At 41.9% G+C, this 26450-nt stretch overlaps 1 protein-coding gene and 1 long non-coding RNA gene across 2 annotated transcripts; both read right to left on the reverse strand.

Annotated features, from left to right (window-relative positions):
• Positions 1–4814: 4814 nt before the first annotated feature.
• LOC141414850 (uncharacterized) lies at positions 4815–26441 on the reverse strand. Its single transcript, XR_012439776.1, has 5 exons — positions 25098–26441; positions 21405–21521; positions 17612–17711; positions 14645–14749; positions 4815–6114 (listed from the first exon to the last, which is right to left on the reverse strand). It is a non-coding gene; the product is annotated as an uncharacterized lncRNA (long non-coding RNA).
• Positions 18606–21309, reverse strand: LOC109686187 (alpha-galactosidase A). The gene is given in 7 exon segments (XM_074050989.1): positions 18606–18850; positions 18853–18928; positions 18930–19195; positions 19198–19420; positions 19422–19550; positions 19552–19648; positions 21299–21309. Coding segments are annotated over 7 exon segments (990 nt in total). The 3' UTR covers positions 18606–18662.
• Positions 26442–26450: the final 9 nt, after the last annotated feature.

Genomic DNA, 26450 nt, shown 5'->3' on the forward strand with positions numbered 1-26450 from the left:
GCAGAGATCACGAGGATCACAATTTAAATTCAATTCATCAAGCTAGGCATTGGTGGCTCATGCCTATAATCCTAGCTACTCAGGAGGCAGAGATCAGGAGTTCAAGCCCCAGTATAGCAATTAATAATAATAATAAAAATTTAAAAATAAATTCAATTCAGCAGGAAATAGGAAACCACTGTACATTTTTGGGGGCAATCAGACTGGGGTTTGAACTCAAGACTATACAAGACTGTACAAGGTAAAAATGGATTTTGAGGACATTGGGTTTTCCAGAGATGGGTGGGATCAAAATGATGAAATTCAGGGAAGAATAAGCCACACTTTTTCACTCTTTTATGGACATCTAAACATGTGCAATAGAACCTGTGAAGATGGGTGGTTTTACTGCCTCTCACAGAAAAGTTCTTTCCAGAATAATTGTTCCTTCTTTAAACACTTCAAAAACATGTCTGTGAGCTGAGCAGAGTAGCACAATCCTGTAAATCCAGCACTCAGAAGGGTGATAGAGGAGGATCATGAGTTTGAGGCCAGACGCTGATTCAAAACCAAAATAAGACAAAAACAAAAAACACACTTTTATGAAGTCACTGTCAAGGCCCTTCAGGTCCCAAATCAGACAGCACTCTGCTTATGAATTTAGGATCACAAATTCCTCACTTCACTTCTCACATTCTAATTAACAACAACAAATAATTATGTGTGCTTATTATTATTATATATGTGCATTTAAAAAACAAAACAAAGCTGGGCACAGGTGGTTCATGTCTATGATCCTAGCTACTTAGGAGGCTGAGATTGGGAGGATTGTGGTTCGAAGCCAGCCCTGCCAAATAGTTCAAGAGACACCATATCCAAAATAACCAGACCAAAAAAATGGACTGGAGATGTGGCTCAAACGGGAAAGCACTTACTTTATAAACATAAAGTTCTGAGTTCAAACTCCAGTCCCAAAAACCAAAAACAAAAACCAGGAGGCAGAGGCAGGAGGATCAAAAGTCTCAAGCCAGCCCAGGAAAAGATAACTGCAAGACCCTGTTTCAAAACCAAGATTTTAGAGGCTGGCAGAGTGGCTCAAGTGACAGAGTGCCACCTAGCAAGGCTGAGACCCTGAGTTCAAACCCCAACACTACAAAAATAAAAAAATTAGGGGGAGGAGAGAGATGGCCCAAACAATCAAATAGTGTATACACATGTGAGTAAATATAAAAATGATAAAAAAAAATTTTTTTAAAGAGCAGGTGGCTAGGTGCCAGTGGCTGGGTGCCAGGGGCTCACACCTGTAATCCTAGCTACTCAGGAGGCAGAGATCCAGAGAATCGAGGTTTGAAGCCAGCCTGGGTAAATAGTTTGTGAGACCCTATCTTGAAAAAAACCCATCATGTAAAAGGACTGGTAGCATGGCTCAAGAGGTAGACCCTGAATTCAAGCCCCAGTACCACACACACAAAAAAAAGGCAGGTGACAGGTGGTAAAGTTTTTGGCTAGCATGCATGATGCCCTGGGTTCAAGTCCCAGTATCACAAAAATAAATAAATAAAACATTTGCACATACACAATATTAGCCCTCTGGTATTTCAGAGATGGTCACCAGGGTTCAATGTGGGACCCTTTGTTGGTAACAGGCTTTCCCGCCTCAACTTGCCCTGCAAATTCAGACTTGCTTGGCAGCTGCAGCCTCTCTAGCCCTCTAGCCCAGGCAGCGGCCTGTTCAGCCTCACAAGCACCTGGACCGCCTCCCTCAGTGCCAATGACCCTTTGTCTCAGGTCCAAGTTGCTGTTTACCTTTCCTAGGCTATTTGAGTCATTAAAAGAAAAGTATTGGTTTGCTTTTTCAACTTATCTATTCTCCAGAATTTTGTTTCCTTACTTGACAGTACAAAGAAGTTAAGCCAGCTGTTTTTTAGCTGATTTGGGGGGCGGGGCGGTCCTGGGCAGTAAAGAAAGCCTAATTTGAAATACAAGAAGAGAGAGAATTCCTTTGTTTGTAATGTTTCCCTCTACATGATCATACTTGCTATCATGCTCTAGAATGCAACATTTATTGGCCCAGAATATGTGGAAGGCCCTACCCTGGATGGATATCACTATTCCTGCCTTCTGTGGGTGTGTAGTCCACTTGAGGCTCATCTGTGTAGAATAAGCTGTCTATTCTGGGTCAGTGCAGAAGTTGAGAGGAGAGGGAGATGCTCAATGGCTGAAGTGCTTGGGGAAGATTTGTAAGAGGCAGGACTCTGAAGGCTGAATATGACCTGGAAACAGAAAGCAGAGTAGGGGGGCAGTCTGGATAGAGAGAAGCCCAAAGTGAAGCTGGAGGGGTTGACATGGGTTGGGTGTGTCTGAAGAACGTGATGCTAGGAGCTTGCCAGAGAAGAGAGGCAGGGTGGGGGGGTGGGTGCAGAGTAGATGATAGTAAAGGCAAGGCTTAGTTGCAGAGCAGGAGCTCCATCCCCAGAGTCTGTGGCTAGAAAGCCAAAACCAAGTTCAGGGGCCTGAGCTCCAGAACTTCACTTCCTGTGGGATATGTTTGTACAGGCTTCTGCAGAGGAGGCTGTAGGGGTCAAAAGGGTTTGGCAAGAGCTTTTCATGCTTTGGCTGAAGGCTGTGGATTTCATTTCTTGGGAACCAAGATGTTTGGGAAGAGAGAAGAGAGGTGATGTGGGGAAGTATAAATGGGCTATTGTTTTGGTTATTCTTTTTGAAGATTAATCTTCCTGGATAAATGTTTCCAAACATCTGTTTGGTTTTCTCAGGCTTTTTGGGGCTGGCGGAGTGGCTGAAGTGCTAGAGCACCTGCCTACCAAGGGTGAGGCCCTGAGTTCAAACACCAGTGCTGCCAAAACAGAAAAGTTTATGGGGTTTTCAGTTTGGGGTCAACAGAATAGAAGAGAACCTACTACAAGGGAAGATCTACTGAGTCCCCCAGGACAATTTGTTACCTCTTACTCAGAGAGGTAGACCATGCAGTGCAAGCTAACAATGTTCTCCCTAACCCCAGTTTAGAACCTTTCTCTAGCAGTTATGAAGGAGCCAGAAGAAGAATGTAGCTGGCCTGCAGCATGGGATGAAATGTGAAGCTAGGAACCTCTTTCAGGAAATCAGTTTAGCATCATCTAGACAAGATGAAAATGTGCAGACTTTAGAACCCAAAGGTGTCCTCAGAAAAACTCTTGACTATGTGGTCACACTCAAAAATGATCATAGCAGCCAGTAATACCAAAATACTGCAAATCACGCAAGTGTCCAGAGAGAACAGAGAAGAAAATGACAGGGTTCACATGGTGGGATATTATATAGCTTCAGCTGCAGCAAAAACAAATGCCACAAATCACATGTTGAGAAGTGAGAAAAACAAATTGAAGAACACATGTAGTATGATTTATTTCATACAATGTTCAAAATCGTTCAACTACTATATTTTTCTGTGATGCACATTGGGGGGAAATTAAGAAGAAAAGCCAGAGAATAATCAACAAAAACTTAGAAGGGGCCAGGTGCCAGTGGCTCATGCCTATAATCCTAGCTTCTCAGGAGGCAGAGATCAGAAGGATGGAGGTTTGAAGCCAGCCTGGGCAAATAGTTTTCAAGACCCTATCTCAAATAAACCCAACACTAAACCAGGCTGACAGAGTGGCTCAAGGTGCAGGCCCTGAGTTCAAATGCTAGTACTGAAAAAAAAAAACTTAGAAGGAGGTAGAAATGAAGAGATATACACAAGAGGGTTTCAGTGGTATATGTATGACATATCTTAAAAGGGGCCAAATGGTGATATGGTGTTTCTTTTTTATACTATGCTCATGTGATCTGTTCTTTTTTTTTTGGTGGGACTGTTTTTTTGTTTGTTTGTTTGTTTTCCAGTTTGACCTCAGGACCTAAATCTTTAGCCACTCCACCAGTCATTTTTTTGTGATAGGTTTTTTTCAAGATAGGGTCTTGTGAACTATTTGCCCAGGCTGGCTTCGAACTGCAATCCTCCTGATCTCCGCCTCCTGGTTAGCTGGGATTTCAGGTGTGAGCCACTGGCACCCAGTTCAATTTGTTGTCTATTCTTTAGCAAGCATTTAGTTAATTAAACTTGAAATTTAAACTTGAAATGTAGATGGGCGGAAGTCCCCTGTCAACCTGTCAAAGATGAGCACATGGCCAGATGCCAGTGGCTCATACCTGTAACACTAGTTACGGGGTGGGGGTGGGAGACATGTCCTCCATCAGGAGGACGGAGGATCAACCAGCCAGGCAAATAGCTGGGTACTCGAAAATATCCAACACAAAAAAACAGGTCTGGTGGCTGGCTTTTGTGGTATATTTATACGCACATATGAATAAAAGAAAAAAATAGCAAGTGTGAGGCTCTGAGTTCAAACCCTAATACCACCACCACCAAAAAAAAAAAAAAGATGTGATTATTAAACCTTTTCTTCATAATCCCAGAACTCAAAACTCATCAACTCAGAGGGCGGGGTGAAAGGGGGAGAAATGACCCAAACATTGTATGCACATATGAATAAAAGAAAACAAAACAAAACAAAAAAACCTCATCAACTCTCTCTTTGTTTAACAGTAAGACCAACGAAATGAAAAGGCCAAGGTTATAGATTAAGCAAATATAAATGGAAAAAAAATGAACTAAGAGGCCTGAGTTTCTGTCTTCTGGATCACATTTGCCTTTTAGCATTTCTTTTTTTTTTTTTTTTTTTTATGTGCACTGCTGCTTGAGCCACTCTACCAGTGCTTTCATTTATTATTATAGTCATAAATATTTCTTGAGGATCTCATACACCAGGAATGGTTTAGGTTGTGAGGACTAGACAGTGGAAAGCAAAACATGCTGGTTCCTGCCCTAGAGGAGGAGACAATAAATTAAGCAATAAAGATAAACTCAGACAGGTGCTGCATAGGAAAAGTGCAGGAGGCTAAGGGAGCACAGGCAAGCAAACCCTGGAGATAGACTTGTTAAGTGTAGACTTGTTATTTGACAGGCCATGTTCTCAGCATTTTACAACAATATTCTTTACAGCATGTATGAACTCACTGGATCCTCATCTTGCAACAATCTCAATGAGGTAAGTATTATTCCCATTTGCAGAAGATGAAACTGAGAGCCACAGAGGGATTATGTAACTACCACAAGGTCACACTTATGCTGACACAGGATTCAAACCCTGGCATGCTGGTGATCATAAGTACCACACCCTGTAGCCCCTCATTCTTCCCAGAGAAAATGACATTCTGACTAAGACCTGAGAGATGAAAAGCAGTCAGGCAGGAATAGAAGAAAGAGATGAGAGTTCTGCACAAAGGGTCCCTGTATGTGTCACCTGAAAGTTAGCTACACAATGAGCTAAAATGAATATGTATATGCACATATGAATAAAAGAAAAAAAATTTATTTTAAAAAATGAATATGTAGCTATGAAAAGTGTGAAAGACCCTCCAGTTGAGAACAGTCCTCCTTCATTGCTTTTCTTTCAGACTTAGTCTGGGGGGCAGAGAGGGAATGAGATGAAGCCTGGGGAGGCGTGGGCTCCGTGGTCGTTTTCTCTGGGTGAGGTGCAGATTCAGGGATCTGAGGTTTTCTAAAGGCCATGGCAACAACTGCCAGGGCTCCTGGGAAAGTCCACAGGCATCCAGGGCCCTGCAGCCTTGGCAGCCCCCTCTCCCCATTTGTTTCCCAAATGGACCCAACATCAATCAAGGGCCAGAACCCAAAGTGTGACCTACCAAACAGCTGGCAAACTATTTTTAAAATCCAGTTTAAAGCTGTATATGTGTAAGCCCCAGTGGATTTCTCTGGAGGAGTCTATCCTTCAAGTGGAAAATTTTTTAAGTCAAATAAGGTAATCTCTGTTTTGATTCTCACTGAGCCCAAATGCAGGGCCTTGGAGGCCCACAGTAAGTGCTAATCCACTTTAAGCACAAACAAGGCAGAGCTGGGGGGCATCAGGGCACCTTGAGGACCCAGAGAAAAGGTCAGGACTACTGATATTTATCATGTTAACACTGTTAGCATGTGTCTGGCTCTAGCCAATAGAAAAGAAATTAAAGACGTGAATTATGACTGCTGGAGTGGAGGAGAGAAAGGCTTCTGGAATCTGCCCATGTGTCATCCAGCTTCTGAAAAATAAAATAAAATAAAATTAGAGGACTCAGAAGGAACAAGAATGAGGCAAGAGCAGGGTTCTGGAACTGAAAGGTTGAGGGGGAAGGCAGACAGGATGGGAGGCAGCAGGCCCAGCTCTCCACAGCCTGCTTGTCTGGCTCTGACTACTGCTCTCTTCTGTGATTCCATAGTCGCCAGGCTTAGGCCTTGGGCGCCAATGCAGAGATAAAACATCTTGTCCCAGAGCCAGCAGCACAGTGTACCCTGCAAGGATAACATTTTGCTTCTCCTAACAAATACTTTTTTGCATGCAGCAACCCAGATTTATTTGTCTGGGTTTATCTTCTTTCTAAGGCATCAAGTTACAAATTGGACAGATATATCTAGAGAAGGATTTCTTCTGCATTTTCTCCCCTCAGGGCACTTTGCAAATGTCCTTGCTCCTGCCTCACATTTTTTGGTATAAAACAAAAACAAACGTTAGTTTAACTAAAAGGACTCTGAAAAGCCAGACCTGCTGTGGCCCTGTACACCCTCTTCCCACCATTCCTGCTAGATTTCTTCCTACTAGGTAACTGTTTTAAGTCATTGGAAGGGAGAGAGCAATACTGGCAAACATGCAGGGGGTGGTGAGGAGAGGGAAAGAAGGGAGAGGACTAGAAGGAAGCTCCTGAGAGAAAGGCTTTGTAATTTATCTGCTATGACCGGGCCCCAAATCAGTACTTCAGGAGACCACTTTCTGAAAAGAATGCAGATCCATTAGGAGTGGGGTAGGGAGTAGGGCAGGGAGCCAAATGTGGGAGGCTTTATTGTTATTCTTTATTGTTATTTTTTTTGGCAGTACTGATATTTGAACTCAGGGCCTCACACTTGTTAGGCAGGTGCTCTATCACTTGAGCCACTCTGCCAGTCCTTTTTTTGTTCGGTATTTTCAAGATAGAGTCTCACGACTTATTTGCCTGGGCTGGCCTTGAACCATGATCCTACTAATCTCTGCCTCCCAAGTAGCTAGACTTACAGGTATGAGCTGCCAGCACTGGGCATGGGAGGTCTTCTGTCTGTAGCCATGAGATGATCACAGTTTCACCAGGCAGCTCATGTTCAAGTCTCATTATTTAAAAAGTTGTTTTCTTATTGAATTTATGGATACCAGCTCTAAGCTAACACACCAAGGGCCGGCTTATGGTCAGTACTCTACAAATATTAGCTGGTATCATTATTGAGCAGAAGGCTGCCTCTCCCAGGTATTTAGCCATTGTCTTAATGCTGTCTTCAAAAGCAACCTGATCACATGTTGCTTTGTTCTTCAGTAAGTTCTACCATACCTGACATTACAAGAGCTCCAAACAGGAAATTCCCCAAATAATCAACCCCATATCTGAATGGATCAATAAAATGATGTAATATAATAATGGCATATTATACAGAAATGGAAATGAACTATCTATGACATCATGCAATGATACAAATGAATCTAGCAAACATGTTAGTTAAAAAAAAAAAGCTGACAAAAATATGTACTATTTTTGATTCATTTTTAAAATTATAAAATTAGCCAAAAGCTCATCTATGCCATTGGAAGACTAGATAGTATCCCCTGGTAAAAGAGATAGAAAGCATAAGTACAAGGAGCTTTGGTTACTGTCATACTTTTTTCCTTTTTTTATTGAGGGTGGTAGGGAGTGTTTTGAGACCGTCTCACTATGTAGCCCAGGCTGTCCTTGAACTCACATTCCTCATCTGGTGCTTGATTTACCTGAGTGCTGCTTTCATAAGGTTCTTCAGTTTGTGAAAATTCTGTATCTGTACATTTCAAGTATGTACATTTCTGTCGGTCACCAACAGAAAATCTAGCTACTTGGGAGACTAAGATCGGAAAGACTGTCTATATAAAGCAAAAGCTCATGTCTGTACCCCAAAGATGGCTGAAGATGGCTGAGTGCTTACTCTGCCTCTCCCCTCAGGTGTCCTGGGCCATGTAATAAACTTCCTTTCACTGCCCTTCACCATGTCTCTTTATTTGGCTTATAGGGGCGAGTAGCCAGACCCGGCATGTGGAATCTCGGAAATTTGGGCCTAGAGTCCAAAACTCCAGGTTTGGTTTCAGAACCTTACCCAAAACAAGGACTAAGACAATGACCCACTGGAACACACCTGTGCTGGGACTGTTTATGCATACCATTTGCCCCTGCCCTAATTGTCTATTGTCTGTATCTGAAGATGGCTGAGGATGGGCTGAGTACTAACTTTGCTTTCCCACGGCATGTCCCTCGGCCGTGTAATAAATTTCCTTTTTCTGCACCACCACCAACTCTTTATTTGGCACATAGGGGCAAGTGGCCGAATCTAACATGTGGAAGCCCAGAAATCTGGGCCTGGGGTCCAAAACTTTGGTTTCACCATCTTGAACAGGGCCTCTTTTAATCTATCTAATTCTCTTATACTTAATTTCTACTGCCATCTTCTCTGATATGGTGTCTTCAAAAAACAATCTGGAGCTGGGTGCCAGTGGCTCACACCTGTAATCCTAGCTACTCAGGAGGCAGAGATCAGGAGGAAGGCGGTTCAAAGCTAGCCCAGGGAAATAGTTCTCAAGACCCTAACTTGAAAAAACTCATCACAAAAAAGGGCTGGTGAAGTGGCTCAAGGTGTAGGCCCTGAGTTCAAGCCCCAGTACCAAACAAATAAAACAAAACAAAACCCAATCTGGTCCTCAGCAGATCCCCTTATCCTGAAGAAGGCTAGTAACAGAGAAAGTAATCCACCATGGGACTCTCCCCTCTGTAGCAAAAGGTCATCCCATGCTGAATTTCTCCTCCCCACCCAGTACCACCCTTGAACATCTCCTCAGTTAAAAATTTCTTTTCAATTGTAAATCCCTGTGCAGAAGTAAGTTCCCCAAAAGATAAGGGAGTCTCTCTCTGATGCAGATAGAAGATGGCACATGCCCCATAATGGGGAATCAGTCCTCAATTTGACCTCTCTGGTAAAGCCCTTTATGTAAGACCTTATAAATGTTGGTTGCATCTCATACACACAATTAGACTTGGGAATCAACACAAATGCATGTGCAGAACAATAACAAGACCTTGTCAATCAGTCCTGTTAAATCACCCCATCCCCTCCTGCCATGACTGCCCAGATTTTTCCCATGGTTTGCCCTTAAAACTTATAAATTGCTCTTTGAGCAAAGATCAGTAATTCTGTGCCACCTGGCCGGGGCCCACTGTCCTTTCTCTTGTGGTGCCTATTCTTTCTTTTTCTTTCAATAAAACTTTGCTACTGCTTTGCAATTTGTGGCCCTGTCCAGTTCTCTGTTTCAGAGATGCAAGGCCCTGAGATCTCCTGGATCAGGGTCTCCTTAGACCACCCATCCTGTAACATTTTCATCTCTCATCCACAATTCTATGAGTTTCAGATCCATATATCAGGGTGTTCAAACTCAGTATGTTCCTCAACCCATCCTTCTCAAAATTTAACTTGATTTCTTCCCTAACCTTTTCTGGCTGTTTCCTTGGCCAGCATGCTTTGCACTTGACTACACAAGGGGCTGATGCCTGAGTTGGCTCCTTAATCCCTCCCTCTTACTTATCCTCTATCTAGTCAGGCACTTAGGCTGTCAGACCACCTCTCCCCGCCCCGCCTCCCCGCTTTTTCTTTTTGGCTGCACTGGAGTTTGAACTCAGGGCTTCTGCTTGCTAGGCAGGCACTCTTACCTCTTGAACCACTGCGCCAGTCCTGTTTTTGTGGTGGGTTTTTTTGAGATAGGGTTTCTTGAACTGGTTTCAAACCGTGATCCTCCTGATCTCTGCTACTTGAGTAGCTAGGATTACACGAATGAGCCACAGGTGCCAGGCTCAGATTTCCTTTTTTTATTCTTCTCCTAACTGGGGCCATCCACCACCCTCACTATCACCTCCTAAATTGGAGCCCTGTTCTGTTGCAAAAATCTTCCAACTAGTTCCATTGATTCTAGTCTCACATCTCCTCCAGGCTATAGCCCTGCTGGTCTCCAAAAACCCAATGATCTGTTCCAATGCTTTCATTAATGTAGCTAAAACGAGGTTGTTCTGTGTTCAGAACAAACCATTATCCCCTAAGATATAAGGACCCTCTTCCTCTCCTTTATCTCTCCATGTTCCTTCTCTACGTTCAAAAGATGTATTTTGAAAGTTTTATATTCACCTGGTATGAAAAATTCAAATATTATAGAAAAGTGTTAAAAAAAAAGTAAAATTTGGGTTGGGGATATGACTCAATGGGTAGAGCATTTCCCTAGTTTGTACAGTTCAAGGCCCTGGGTTCAAAAAAAAAGGAAATCTATCCTCTTTACTCCCAATACCACTCTCCAAAAGTTACAGCCACTTGTTTTGTAACTTTCCTGAGTACAAAGTTATGTATACCTGTATACGGGGATATACATGTGTATCTCAATTTTTAAATTAACACAAATGACATCTTATTGTCACGTGCCCTGTTTTTTTCTTCCACAAAATATTTAGTCTTTGCATACAATAAGTACAGTTCTACTTTTCAGTTTTAATGATTGCATACTTTTCCAATGCATTAATGTATTTAATGGGTCCCCTGCTGAGGGATGTCTGAGTGCTTTCCCCTTTTGGTTATTACAATATTGCAGTGAACATCCTCACACATGATTTTAGCATATTTTGCCAGTATTTCTCTCCAGCACATTCCTGTTGATAGAATTGCTGAATCAAGAATACAAGTATTCCAAATGTTGATAGACATTGCTAAATCACCCTGCACAAGACTTGGATCTGTTTACACTCGCAGCAACAATGTATGAAAGTACCTTTTTCTCCATAATCTTTTAAACACCGGGAATTACCAAACTTTTATTTGGTTTCCAGTCTGATAGATAAAAAAAAAAATTGAATCTCATTTTGCTTTGTATTTCTTTGACTATAAGTGAGGTTGAATATATTTTCATTTTATTGGCTTGTTTGTTATTTCTTGTAAACATGATATCCTTTGCCTATATAGTGGATACTTTATTGAGTCTGGACGTTTGAACCATTGCCTACTTTCCCAGGGAAGTTAATAGATTTTTCTTTTTTTATTTTTGGTGGTACTGGGGTTCAAGCTTAGAGCTTCATGCTTGCTAGGCAGGTGCTGTACTACTTCAATTTCGCCTGCAACCAGATTTTCACCTTTGCCGAAGTAAATGAATCAGAGGATTGAGCAGCCCCAGAAAGTTCTAGTAAGGACCACTTCCTGTGCTTTCTGTCCACTGGTTTTTGGCTGGCCAGCTCCCAGAGCTCATTGACCACCCAGAGCTTTCTGCTGGGTCAGCACCAGCTTCTCTCTTCTCCCAGTCTGGGCATAACAGTGAGTACAGGTGGCAGGGGAACTGGCCAGACACCAAGCCATTTGACTCTTCAGAAAACAACTGTAGCAACTATAAGTCAATAAGCTTAAGCTTTGATCTGGTACTTCTACTTTGACCCATTATTGTACTTGGGAAATCTGTCCTAAAAAAAGATTTCCAAATATAAGAAAAAGGTTGTTTGCACAAAGTTCATTTACAGTGTTGTTTATATAATGGGATTAATAAATCCTCTGAATTTATTATTATGGAATGCTTTAGTTATGAATACAAAGACTGGGTGATGACATGGAAAATACTAATGACAAAGTGATTTGAAATCTGATAAAATTAGGGCTGGGGATACAGTTCAGTGGTAGAGCACTTGCATGGCATGCATGAGACCCTGGGTCAATACCCTGTACCACAAAAAAAAAAAAAGATGAAACTAATATATTACTTGTATATATATTCCACATATGTTTATTTATTTATTTTTTGGCAGTACTGGGGCTTGAATTGAGGGCCTCAGGCTTGTGAGGCAGGCACTCTACCACTTGAGCCACTCTGCCAGTTCTGTTGGTTATTTTCAAAAAAGGTTTCGAAAACTATTTGCCAAGGCTGGCTTTGAACCGGGATATTCCTGATATCTGCTTCTGAGTAGCTAGGATTACAGGCATGAGCCACTGCACCCAATTTTAAATTGTACTTAACCAGAAAGAATGCTAACAATGGTTTGCCAAAGAACTGGCAATAAATACGCTTTTGCTCTTTTTTTTTCCCCTCTCCTTTTATTTTATTATTTTTATATTGACTTACATGTGTATACATTGTTTGTGCCACCTCCCCCCCATCTCTCTGCCACCTTTTGCTGTTATTTTTCCAAAATTTAAACAAAAGTTTTTTATTGTGACATTATATGCACATATGAATAAAAATAAATAAATAAAAAATTTAAAAAGTTTTTTTATTGAAATATAATTCAATGCCATTCTCCCTTTTTAGTGTGTATCAATGATTTTTAGCATTTTCACATAGCTGTGTAATAATAACCACTATCTAATTCCAGAAATTTTTATTGTCCGCCCCCCCCCTCAAAAGAAACTCCATACCCATTAGTAATTACTCTCCATTCCCCTCTTCCTGTGGCCACCATTCATCTACATTCATCTACGTTCTGTGTGTATGGACTGGCCTATTCTAGACAGTTCATATGAATCACAATGCTGTCAAGGTTCATCCCTATTGTAGCATTTATCAGTACTTTATGCCTTTTTATTGGTCATTACAGAAATGCAAATTAAAACCACAACTAGATTCCACTTTACAGCCGCTAGTAAAAAACATGTTTATACTGCTTTTGCTGAAAAGCACTGACTCCTTACTTGCACCCATGAATTAACTAAAAACAGGAGAAAAACTTGGCTTCCCTGCCTCCATTTGTATTTGCCTTTATCTAAACCACTCATCTTACAGTCACCTTGGAATCCAGGAAGGACAGGATTTATCGATAACATTATTATAAGGAAGGATGGAAAAAACTGCCCCAAAGGAAGAGAACATCAGGACAAGTGATAACAACTTCTGCAGAATCTCTCCCAAACCAAGAACTGAGATAAGCTGGGCGCTGGTGGCTCATCCCTGTAATCCTAGTTACTCAGGAGGTAGAAATCAGGAGGATGGCAATTCGAAGCCAGCCCAGGGAAATAGTTCCAGAGACCTACCTTAAAAAAACATCATAAGAAAGGGCTGGTGGAGTGGCTCAAACCCACACAAAATACATATTGAATGCTAATATTTCTTTAGAATTGTTTGATAGTTGTGGGACTACAGGACACTTGAGAAAGTTAATTTAAATTTGTGAGAGATACAAGGATTCTGAACTTGTAGTATATGATTGAGCTTCAGAAATCATATATAAAAATTGTATATGTGTGTGTGTATGTTTCATAGCTTTCTTTGGACCATAAAAAATAGTATGAGTCACTGAGCTACAGGGAGCTAGCATTTCCTTGCAGTGTTGGACTATGGGTAGTGAATTTATAGATTTTGAGATATTTTATCAACTAGGTACTTATGCAGCAAGAGCCACTTCTGTCCTGGTCTGGGACACCCCTATAAAGATGGCAGATGGTGACATTCACCAGTATGTCTTGTCCCTAAAAGTGAAAGGCCCTACAGACACCCTTACATGCACACACACACACACTTCCTGCGTTCCTAGATGGTGTTTGGATCACCTGGGTCAAACATGTGTCATCCAATGGTCAGCTGGTGCTCTTGGCTCTCAGGCTGAACCAAGAACACACTGCTAATGCTCTGCCTTGGCAAAAGGGGGCAGTGGCCAGGCTCAACCCTGCTTCACCACCTTTACCACCTCCTTGCCTGTGTCACTACTCTCCCGTGCCCAATGTCCATAAACCCAGCCAATGGGACTACTTCCTTCAGGGCCAGTAGAGACTCCCTGTAGTAGTCTATAGACAATTGCCTCATACTTTCTGCAAGGCCGTGGGCTTCATCCTGTAAGACTTTAGCAGCCTACAACTTCCTTCCAGTTCTCAAAGGGAATGAAAACATGGCTAACTTCTAAACCAGGTATGGGCAATTTAGACCCTGAGTTATGAATTCTATCATTAGTGACAACCCTACAATGTTCTTGCATCTTGCTGGATTTCAATCAGGAGCACATTTTAGTTGTCACAAGTTGGGTGCAGGGGTGCAGGGTGTTACTGGCATCTAATGGGTAGAGGCCAGAGATACTGCTACATATCCTATAATGCACAGGACAGCCTCCCACTCAAAGAATTGTCCAGCACAAGCCAGTCATGATGGTGTACACCTGTAATCCCAGGCACTCCAGAGGCTAAGGTGAAAGGATCATTAATCCCACAAGTTTGAGACCAGCCTGGGCAGCATTGCAAGACACCATCTCAAAATGACAAAACAAAATAAGAATTACTCAGCACAAAATGTTGACTAATCATATTTACATACTATTTTGGCCCACAGAGAATCATACTTTCCACATTTTCCCATGCTACTTAGACTTGCCCTCATATCATGAAATACCATGAAGTTTCTGCCTGTGACATAATGAGTTGTCTCTTTTGCAATCACTTTTATGCAAACTGAAAAAACCTAAAAATTTGAGGTGGAATTTTTGGTTTTTATGGACTATTTTCCTCCTATCAATTTGGCAAATAAAGAATACTTACAACTAGCTGTGGCATGCAGTGGTAGTCCCAGCTATTCAGGTAACTGAGGCAGAAGGATTGCTTGAGCCCAGGAGTTCAGACCAGCCTGCACTACATAGCAAGACCCTGCCTCAACAACAACAACAACAACAAAACAAAAAACAAGGAAACAAAAGAGAGAAAAAAGATATCTTACTCTGATGTTGTTTCATGGTTTATCTTGAAAGGCTTAATTATCACCCTATCACTCTGCACTAAAACATGCATGTAGGCTGGGGATGCAGTTCAGTGAGAGTGCTTGCCTAGCCTAGCACGTGTGATACTTCCTGGGTTCCATCCCTAGCATCTTGAAAACAAGTACATATACATTTAAACAGACTGGTGGAGTGCCTGAAGAGGTAGAGCACCTGCCTAACAAGTTGAAGGCTCTGAGTTCAAATCCTACCCAGTACTACCACCAAAAAATAGGGGTGGGGGACAGTTAAGTATTGGACCAGAGGCATGGCCCAAATGGTACAGCACCTGCCTAGAAAGCATGAGGTCCTGAGTTCAAGCTCCAGTACTTCAAATGTATTAAAAAATGTTTATTAAAGTCATATGTCTCAGTCGGGCACTTGTGGCTCCTGCCTGTAATTCTAGCTACTTGGAAGGCTGATATTGGGAGAATCACAGTTTGAGGTCAACAAGGGCAAATAGTTTGAGAGACTCCGTCTCCAAAATAACCACAGCAAAATGGACTGGAGGTATAGCTCAAGCAGTAGAACATTTGCATTGCAAATGTGAAGCCCTGTGTTCAACCCCCAATCCCATCAAAAACAAGTAAAATAAAAGTCCTAAGTCTCTAAGACTCAGCAAAATTTCCTTTGCTTTAAGTTATCAATATAATAATTAGTACATGATTGATTAAAATAACAAATATAATTTTTTTCTAATTAGCAATCAAAAAAGGCAAATTACATAAGTATGTATCTATGTGTATCTATGAGGTGGATGGGACTTTTGTTTTTTTTTGGTGGGACTGGGGTTTGAACTCTGGGCTTCATGCTTGCAAAGCAGGCACTCCACCACTTGAGCCACACCTCCAGTCCACTTTGCTATGGTTATTTTGGAGATGACATCTCATGAACTTTTTGCCCAGGCTGGCCTCAAACTTTGATCCTCCCAATCTCAGCTAGGATTTACAGGTGTGAGGCACTGGTGCCCAACTAGATGGGTTTCGGGTTTTTTTTTTTTTTAATCCCAATCATTGTATAAATCCACAGGAGAATATTACTTATTGCTAGAAGTAGACAAGGTCCATTATTGATTCTAATCCTATTTTTCACTTTTGTAGGTGTAAGCGCTGAATGATCTTACTCACATGAACAAACAGTAATGGAATGAATTCTGTTAAAGGAGTTGCTTCTGAGTTAAATGCCAACAACCCTCACATACACAGTGATCTATGATCCAAAATTATGTTTGTTTGTTGGTTTGTTTGTTTTAGTGAGATACAGTGGGTATGAACCTGTAATCCCAGCTACCTGGGAGGCTGAGGCAGGAGGAGCACTTGAGTCCAGGAGTTTTTGGCCAGCCTGGGAAACATGGCAAGACCCTACTTTAAAATTTTTTTTTAAACATGAAAGTAGACTGGGGACTCTTTGGGAAGAGAAAGGGGACTCGGGAAAGGAGGACAAGAGAGGGCAATAGACGGGTAAATATGATCAAAGTATCTTTTTTTTTTTTTTTTGGTGGTATTGGGGTTTGAACTGAGGACCTTATGCTTGCTAGACAGGTGCTCTACTGTTTAAACCACTCCAACAACCCTTTTTTGTATGTATTGAATATTTTTTCTAATTTATTTTTATTATTGTTATACTGGGAGTACATTGTAACATTTACAAAATTTCTTACAGTATATCATAGGTGAATTCACCCCTTCCATCATTCTCTTTTATTCCCCCCTGCATTCCTGGAAGAGTTTCAACAGGTCTCATTTTTCCATCTACCTACACAGGTACAGAATATTTTTCAGATAGGATCTTCAACACTATTTGCGTGGGCTGGCTTTGAACCTTGATCCTCCTGATCTCTGCCTCCCCAGTAGCCCATGATTACAGACATGAACCACCTATGTCCAGCTTAGAGTTTGTTTGTTTGTTTGTACTGGTGATTGAACTCTGGGCCTTGGGCTCTGCCACTTGAGTCACAGTACCAGTCTGGAAATAGAGCTTTTTAAGTGGGAGTAGACAAAAGGTAAACAGGAACTAGGGTAGTCATGTTAGCCACAAAATATAGTAGTCCTCCCTTATCTGCAGTTTTGTTTTCTGTGGTTTGAGTTACCTGAAATCAACTGTGTTCAAAAGTATTAAATAGGAGCAGGCATGGTGGTGCCTGCCTGTAATCCAAGGTACTCAGGAGATGGAGCTAGATGGATCATAGTCGGAGGCCTACCCTCAGGCAAAAGTGAGAGATACTATCTGAAAAACTAAAAGCAAAAAGGTCTGAGGGCATGGCTCAAGTGTTGGAACTCTTGCCTACCAACCATGAAGCCCTGAGTTCAATCCCCAACACCGCCCCCCACCAAAAAAAAAAATTAAACCAGAAACTTCAGAAGTTAACAATACATAAATTTTAAATTGCATACAGTTTGAATAATGTTGTAAAATCTCAAGCTGTCTTGTTCCATCCTGTCCAGGACGTGAATTATTCCTTTGTCCAGCATATCCGCAGTGTATATACCTGTTACTTAGCAGCCATCTGGGTTATCAGATTGACTCCTTTTTTTTTTTTTTTTTTTGTCTGATTTGGGAGTATCTGGGGTTGAACTCAAGGCTTCGTGCATGCTAGGCAGGCACTCTGCCACTTGAGTCATGTTGCCAGCCTCAAACTGACTCTTGAAATATCATAACACTGTGTCTAAGTAACCCTTATGAGGTGGCGTAATGCTACATCTCAGTGCCTACATTTTTCACTTTGCTTCATCACATAGACAATGTATCATCTCACATTATCACAAACAGAAGAGCTTGAGAGAGAGAGGGCTGGGGATGCAACTGAAGTGCTTGCCTGGCATGCATGAGGTCCTGGGTTTTATCTTCAATACCACCTTAAAAGAGAAAAAGAGAGAGAGAGAGAGAGAGAGAGAGAGAGAGAGAGAGAGAGACCACATTTATATGACTTTCATTACAGTATAGTCATGCATTGCCTAACAACAGAAATATTTTTAGAAATATTCTTTTAGGTGATTTCCTCATTGTGTCAACATCATAGAGTACACTTACACAAAGATGGCTAAGACATGGCTAGGTAATATCATCTTACCGGACTAAACATCATTGTGGAGCACATGACTATACATTGATATAATCATTCTATTTTATTATTTATTGTTAATCTCTCACTGTGCCTAATTTATAAATTTTATTATAGGAAAAATACTGTATATATAAAAAACAGTACAAATAGCATTTGGTACTATTCAGTTTCGGGAATCCATTGGGGATAGAGCTGTCTTGGAACATATCCTGCACAAAAAAGCATTATTGTGTGTACTTTTTTTGTTTTTTGTTTGAGTCAGAATGTTGCTATGTACCCCAGGCTGGCCATGAAGTTGAGATTCTTCTGCCTCAGATCCCTAGGGCTTGCATTACAGACATGTACTACCATACCTGGCAGGATGACTATTTACTGTTAGCTGTATATATTTTAAAGTGAGCTTTTTATTTTCTATTTTAAGCACTGGGATTGAACACAGAGCCTCATGCATGCTAAGCATATGCTGTACAAATGAGCTACACACCCTCATCCCTAAAGTAAGCTTTTTAATGTACTTTGATTTATTTCTTCTAGCTGTAGCAGAACAGTGCCTATGGGATTTACAAGAGTTTTTATATCTGAAGTCCATTCATAGAGGTCAAGCTCCCTTTTCACAGGGAGGAGCTATGTGATGAAGCAAACTAACTTACAGGTCACACTCTTCAATTGCAAGGAGGAATTCAGATAGTATGAGAGCGAAGTCCGCCAATTTCCTGCAGGTTTATTATAGCCACAGTCCAGGCTATGTTGGGGAGAGAGATAGATTCCATATTTCAATATTGTCTTCCTTTCTGAGCAGGGGGTCATGTTTGATGGCAATTACATCCTGATTCTGAAATAGAGCTATGGCTTGAGGGCTAATGTGCCTGAGGTCAATAGACATGAGCAAAGAAATTGCCATGATAGCCCAGAAGGCCATCTGTGTTAGCAGCTAAGGTCAAAGTTGCCAATCACTAACTTATCTGGGTCCTTCCAACCCCCTGGTCCAGCAACATAAATAATTCTCTCACTGGTTAGAAGCTGTCCAGTCTGAGATAATTTTCAGGCTTTGCCAGAATCATAAATGTCTGCAGTTTCTCCAGTTATTGCAGTATTGTTGGATTTCTGTGTAGTTAGATTTATGAAAAGCCCAGATATAAAGGCGTCACTCACAGGAGTACACAATGCTTCTGCCAGTCCTGTTCAGAGCTAATGACATACACATAGAATTGTCTACCAAATGTTCCCTACTGTCACAGTAACCACTACCAACTTTTAGCAGGTCTCTTCCCCATTAATAAAGATCTAGGCATCAGTACCATTGTATCCAAAAGTACCAGGGAAACCTGTGCGGGTTTGAGTTCCACATTTGCATAAATTCCCTAGCTTCAGTCCTTTGTTATGGCTATAATTAGCTAGGCAGTGGATCCCATCAGCAAAGCACTGAGGGTCTTCCTGAAGTTTGCCTTTTGAGTCTCGTTGGGGAGCCATTCAATACTCATCAATACAGAGGCACTTATACATAAGTTGCATCCTTCCAGCCATCAGAAACCATGAGCTCTGCTATCTGCATGAAGAGCTGCTTACTGATGCAGGAATCTGGTTCTTCCTGGCAGTCAAGGTTGCATATGAAGCACCCCCAGTGCAAACTAGCCCATAGTAGATGTCATTGTCAACCCATTGTCCAATGCCCTGGCTCCACAGACACCCCAGAAAACCAGGACAAAGAAGGAAAGTATAAGCACACAGCTTCATTATCACTGTGATCAGAAACAAGATTTAACTTGTAAAAGATTTGTTGGTTATCACAGTCACTCATTTTCTCAATACCTAAACCAGTATTTTATAACGTTTCATTATTTGGGATTCCAGAGTGAGATTTAGCTGGGCAAGTAGGCTTCCTGTCTTTAATACATTAAGAGAAAAGGGAACTAGGAGAGAAGAACCTACTCTCCCACCTCAGGTCAATCGGTTTTAGAAAACATCTCATGTGGAAGTTGGGGGTCTGGAAATTGAATAACTTAAAACTAGCCACATTCAGACAGACATTGGAAAGCTTTCACATAACCCCAGGAGCACCCTACTCTACTTTGCAGACCACTGATCTGAATTTTTGCTCCTCAAAGTGTGGTTCATAGTCAAGCAGGGGTAGCACCACCTAGGAGCTTACAGAATCTTAGGGCTGGTGAAGTGGCTCAAGTGGTAGAGCACCTGCCTAGCAAATGTGAGGCCCTGAGTTCAAACCCCAGTACATCAAAACAAAACAAAAAAACAAATGCAGAATCTTAGGCTGGAGGTGTGGCTCAAGTGGTGAAGCAAGTGTGAAGTCCTGAGTTCAAACCCCAGTACTGCCAAAAAATAAAAAAGTAAAGAAGAAACATAGACTTTTGCTAAAATGCATAGTATAATGAGATCATTAGGTGATTTATGTGCACATTAAAGTTGAGAATCCACTGCTTCCAGCAAAGTTGCCCATGGTCCAGAAGTATATTTCATCATATTTATTAAATGGATCTTACAGGCATCTTCAGACAAGATCAGATACGTTCAGGGTGGTATGGCTGTAGACCAGGCATCTTCAAAGCATAAGGTTATAGGTTATTATTACTGATTGAATCAACAATTTTTTTTAGTTTAATAATTTTCAACTCTGATTGCTCACTGGAATTATCTGGATCACTTTTTCAGAATACTTATGCCCTATCCCAAACCCAGAGATTTGACTTAATGGGTAGAGTGGGGAGGTCAAGCTAAAACTACAATGCTGTTTCTCTGAATTACCTACTTAGAAAGATTGCCTATTACTCTGAATCCAAGCTGTTGTTAAGAAATTCCAGAAGTAGATCTTGCCAGTTCTAATCTGCACATAACCTAATCCAAGAAAGTTGGGTTGATACTTCCAATCCAGCTGGAAGCCTAGAAAGTGGGTACCAATGTAGAAACCTGTCTAGAGAAAAGGATCCTTCCAGTGGTTCATATTGGGTGATCACTTTGCTAAGTCACCTTTATGATGGATACCAAGAGTTCTCTAGGACTGCATACAAAAGGTGACATCATTCTAGGCCCAGTTTGGAGACAAAGACTCGCTCTGTTTCCCAACAGCTGAGAGAATATCATTCTCAGTAGACACTGAACTTGGCCTGGGTTATACTCTCTTCTTTTGCCAGATCACTAATCATGAAGTACAGTTAAGGCAAAATCTCCTTACATTTCTCCTTTATGGACTGTCCTTTTCCAGAAAAATGGGATCATAAGAATACAAACTATTTAAGCTTCCTGGAGAACTGGGTAGCCTGAGGACTGAAAATTATCAGAGTATGAAAGAAACCTTAGCAAGCAAGTAAAAAGTCTCTGTGAATTATGAAGCAATGCAGAGCCACATGCTTCCAACTGCCTTACCCAATCAGCATTCTCTGTCCTCAAGCCTTTTGAATCCTGGTAACAGTTGTGTCCCCCATGGAACAGAGCTACACAAGATAAAGAGCAGGATACAGGAGTTCCTTACCATTTCTACCCCAACTTCCTCAGTTAACGGGGGCATAGGACAGGCTCTTCCGTTGGTTGCCTGTGAGGTGGAAAGATCCTGAGGCCAAATCAGATGTCAGAGAGGGCTCCAAAGGCACTGATCCAAACGACAAGGGAAAAGAATCAGAGGTAAAAAGATACATCAGAAGGCCTGGGTTTCCATGGCACCAGTAAGCAAAGCCGGAGATGGGAACAAAAGCAAATAAATAATTGTGTTAGTTGGTCAAAGCTGGCAATCATCCAGGGAAGCCCTGAATTCAGGGCAGGTCTAAACCCAGCCCAGTTTTGAGAGGTGGGTATCCATTCTCCTGAAGGGTTAGAATAGGTTTAAAAAGGCAAGTTCCCAAATGATACACTGACTGTTGGGAATGTCACCAGCCTTCAGATGAGAGCCGAGGATAAGAAGGTGGTAAGGCCACATGATAGCAAAAATGATCTTTTCCTGTCCTAACCAAGATACTGATGATTCAAGGTCTAGAGCCACGCTCTAGACAATGAACAAAGGGATTAAGCAGTAACAGAACTAGCCCAGTAAGAGTCACTGAATGGTGCACACATAGACATGGTTTAATACAGAGAGCTATATCCATACTTAGGAGGGAGATTTGAATCCTAGTGCTTGGATCCAGAAATTCTTGAAAGCATCATCAACATGATGATAGCAACCCAGAGGACAAACCAAGGGGAAAACAGAGACATGGCATCCTAATTTACATTTCTCCTCTTATCCTTAGACCCAGATGCTTCCATGCCTTTGGTTTTCCCCAAAGTCTCTATACAAATGAACTCACTCACTTCCCTCTCAATAAAGGGATGAGTTGTGGGGTGGCTCAAGCAGTAGAGTATGTGCCTACCAAGTGTGAGGCCCTGAGTTCAAATCCTACTACCACCAATCAATGAAAGGATGGATTTTTTTCATATGTTTACTGGTAATTTCCATATTCTTCTTGGTGAGCTACCTAATTGGACTCTTCTTTCTAGTTTTCACTGGACTGTTTAGTTTTTCTTATCAATTGGTATTAGCACTTTGTCACATTTGTTATAATAACACTTTGTCACATTTGTTGTAAATGTTCTGATTCTTTGTATTTGAGTTTTATTTACATAGTAATTTTTCATTCTTATGTTGTTAAATCTATCAGTCTCTTTTCCTTTGTGGTTTCTGGATATTCTATCTTGCTTGCAAAGGCCTGATAAAGTTATAAAAAATATTCTTTCACCATTTTTCATTTGTCACATACACAAAAATTTAAAAGGGCCTTAGTGGGGGATTAGAAAATGGTATCATACCCTGCTGAGAATACAAATTTTTTTTTGGTGGTACTAAGGTTTGAATTCAGAACTTTACACTTGTTTGCCAAGTACTCAACCTCTTGAAACATGCCAGCAGCAGAGAATGTGAACTTTCACAGCCATTTGGAAAGTAACCTGACTTTAATTACTAGTATGTAAAAATGCACATACATTTTGCTTCTTTTTTTTTTTTTTTTTTTTTGGGAGCACTGGGGTTTGAATTCAGGGCCTCATGCTTACTAGGTAGGTGTTCTTCCACTTGAGCCACTCCACCAAGCCCTGTTTGTGTTGGATATTGAGATAGAGTTTCCTGATTCATTTGCTGGGGCTGGCTTCAAACATTGATCCTCTCCTAATCTCTGCCTCCTGAGTAGATAGGAATACAGGTATGAACCACCGGTGGTGCCCAGCTAATGCTTTCTCTCCTTACTGGAACTCTCCTAACTGGCAGATTGATAAGACCTAGAGTTACTTGCTGTCTGAGTCACAAATAATAGTTTATTCAATTCCAACTTGGCCTTTTCCATAGGACTATTGCTCGACTAATGTACTTTGGGTTGAGAAATCTGGAGCCTTTAGGCAGTGACTAAATTTTTCCTATGTGCTTTGCAACACTTCACAGTCAACAAAACTCAATGCTAAATATGAAATAAACCCATAATTTCTGGTTTATTTTACCCTCGGGGTAATTATCTATGAAATCAGAAATCTTGTACCTCTCAGAACAGGAAGGCCATGTGCTACTGTTAGTAAAGAGCTCTCAATTTTAGTAATTATAATGATTGTGACTAAAAGAAAGCAGGACCTCTTTTCATTGACTTCATATGATCAAAGTCTCTCATTTCCCTACTTTCTTCTGCCATCCCTTACATTCATTTGCCTTTCCTTTTCTTTCCTCTCTCCCTTTATTCTTTCTCCCTCTCAAACATTCTTAAGCAATTTGTAAGCTTCAGCAAAACAGACCACCTTATCATCATGGAGCTTACAAACCTAATTGGGAATTGGAGACATTCATCAAATAATCACCAAATCTTTAATTTCAAACTGCACTTAGTACCATGAAAGAAAACACAGAACCCTGTGAGACATGACTTCAGATGAAAGCTTCATCTAGGACATGGCAACTGAGCTGGGGTGGAAAGGATAGCTAGCCAGGCATTTTCCTTCATTTAGTGCTAGAGTAGGTAGAGATGAGGAATATCAAAGCCTCAGTACCTACGTGCTCATAAATATATGTTTATGGATGACAGGAATGGACAATATGAATAATATTAAACTAATGAAAATGCGTCCTGCTTTGTTTGTGTGAGGTATTTTTTTTTTGGACAGGGTCTCACTATGTAGCCCAGGCTGGCCTTGAAAATAAGATCATCCTGCATTGACCTCCTAAGTGCTGGGATTTACAAGCATTCACCATCATGCCTGACTCCTGCTTTATTTGATGCAAATCAACCAACTAAATTGTTACTAATTAAAAGAAATTCAAAGTAGAAGACGGAGGGGTATATTGTACAATAAGGTTGAAGAAGTAGCAGCCAGGTCACATTCAGGCCTTTAATAAGAGTATGCAGGGATTTTAGCTTTTGCCCTAACAGCAATGGAAGCCATTGAAAGGTTATCATAGGAAGTACAGCTAATTTTTTATAGCTAATTAAATAAATACATATATATATTATGTACTAGATACTGTGCTAAAGACTTCACTTGCATGATTTTATTTAATCCTTGAAGAAAACCTATGTGGATAGTATTAGTATCTCAATTTTTCAGGCTGAGGACACTGAGGTATTGAGTTTACTCACGCAACACTGTTAATAAGTGGCAGAGGCATGACTCCAAAACCTCTGTTTTTAATCACTATATTACCCATACTATGAGCAAGAAAGACAAGTAGGTAAGCACTAAGTACAGCTGATTCTAATCTCCTTGGCAAGAGAAGCCCACTGTGGAGCTGGTAGCAAAGGGGTATCAGGATTTAATGACCTAATCATTGAATTTAATTAATCCCCTTCTTTTGCTTCACTAGTAATAAAATAACCTTCTATTTATATCCTGGTTTCGCATATAGATTTTTTTGCTGGGAGATAATGCACTGACTAGTCTACACATGCATTTTGTTCCAGGTGACAATTTAATTACTCATTGTGAGTTAATAAATTAGCAATCTACTTTTAAAACGAAGATGAAATAACATTAAAATAACAACCAAAAAAAAAAAAACCCTATGAAATAGTCACAGTTATTTTTCTATGAAGGGTTAGCTTGAATAGTAAAAACCAAAAATGAAGAACAATGTGTGTCTTTTGTGACTTAGTCCTGCCTTTCTCTACCTTTTTTGTGGAGCCCCCCCGCACAGGCTGGGCGCCTCCTTTGTTCCCACCTTTCGCCCGCCCGTCCTCGCTACCGTTCCGAGCCGTTTGTGAACGGAGGGAGGCTCCTCCTTCAGAATTTAGCGAATTCTCTGGGCCACTGGCAGCTGGAGGCTGTCACAAAGCTGTTTATCCGCCATCCAGCTCCCGGCTGTGAAGTGCACCCGTGCTCGGAGCAGGCCGTTCCCGAAGAGCGTCACGGACCCGGTGTTCTCGTCACGCGCGGGCGCTCCCTCCCGGGGCCGTCAAGCCACCTGCTCCAGAGCCGCCTGAGGCCCCAGCCCCAGCAGAGGGGCGGCACCATCCACGAAGTCGGGTTCTGACGCCCTACGCCTGTGGTCTCACGTCGTTATTTTTGCTTTCCCCCCTTTTCTCTGTGATCCCTTTAATGGGCAAAGGTGGCACAAACCCAAGTGAACATTTTAGATGGAGTGTCATCAAACAGGCCACATCACCTTGTCAGGAGATCCCCTTGTTGGAGAACTTGGACAGGACTCTTCTCTCCCCCACCCCCAGAAAAATAAATATTCGTTCAATATTCTGAACAGGATTAAAATGACTCAACATCCCTTCCCCTCTCCGACATCTGAAAACCAGACGGTGCGAGGCCAGCCACGTGAGCCGCCTTTCTGACAGGAAAGCCAGAGCGCGGCCTCAGCTTCGGGGTCAGCGGAGGGCGAGGGTCCTCCTGGAAGGAACTTTAGCGCTGGGGCGAGGGACGACAGCAATTGTTTAAATCGATCACTGCGCGTTCGTTAGCCTGCTTTCAGCCATTTTCACCAGAGCCATTAACCTGGACATTCCTAACAACTGCGCCGGGGCCCCTCATAATTTCTAGTCACAGAGGAAGAATATGGCTGTGTAGAGAAGGCTACGCTGGCCAGCCAACATGGCCACGTTCCCCAGGAGAGCCTCAGGATCCCGGTACACAAGGAATCTAAAGCGGGGGTGGGAGATGTCGGGGGGGCGGGGGCGGTGGGCGGCCAGAAAGACCCTCAGCAAAACCAGAGCACAAAACCTCCGCGATTCTCGCCGCCACCGCTGGGGGCCGCGACCCCGCGGCCAGACATCCCCGCCAACGGTCGGCAGGGATGTGCCATGTCATGACATAGGGGAGCCGATCCCTAAAGCCCGAGGCGCCTTTCCTCCTACATCCAACTGGGAAGAGTACAAAAATCCAGTCTAGTCACGTCTCCGTTTTTTCCTTCGTTTTAATTGGTTAAGATGGCTCGCTACTTGCAGGAGGGGCGGTTATCCCGGCTCCCTCCCCCTGTCTCGCAAAGTGGTTCAGCCCGGGCTTCGCTCAGCGCACCACCCTTTCTCCCCCCACCCAGCAAGCTTGGAGGCCCGCGCCAGTGGCGCAT

The sequence above is a fragment of the Castor canadensis genome, chromosome 12, assembly GCF_047511655.1.
Source record: "Castor canadensis chromosome 12, mCasCan1.hap1v2, whole genome shotgun sequence".
In the NCBI taxonomy this organism is placed as follows: domain Eukaryota; kingdom Metazoa; phylum Chordata; class Mammalia; order Rodentia; family Castoridae; genus Castor; species Castor canadensis.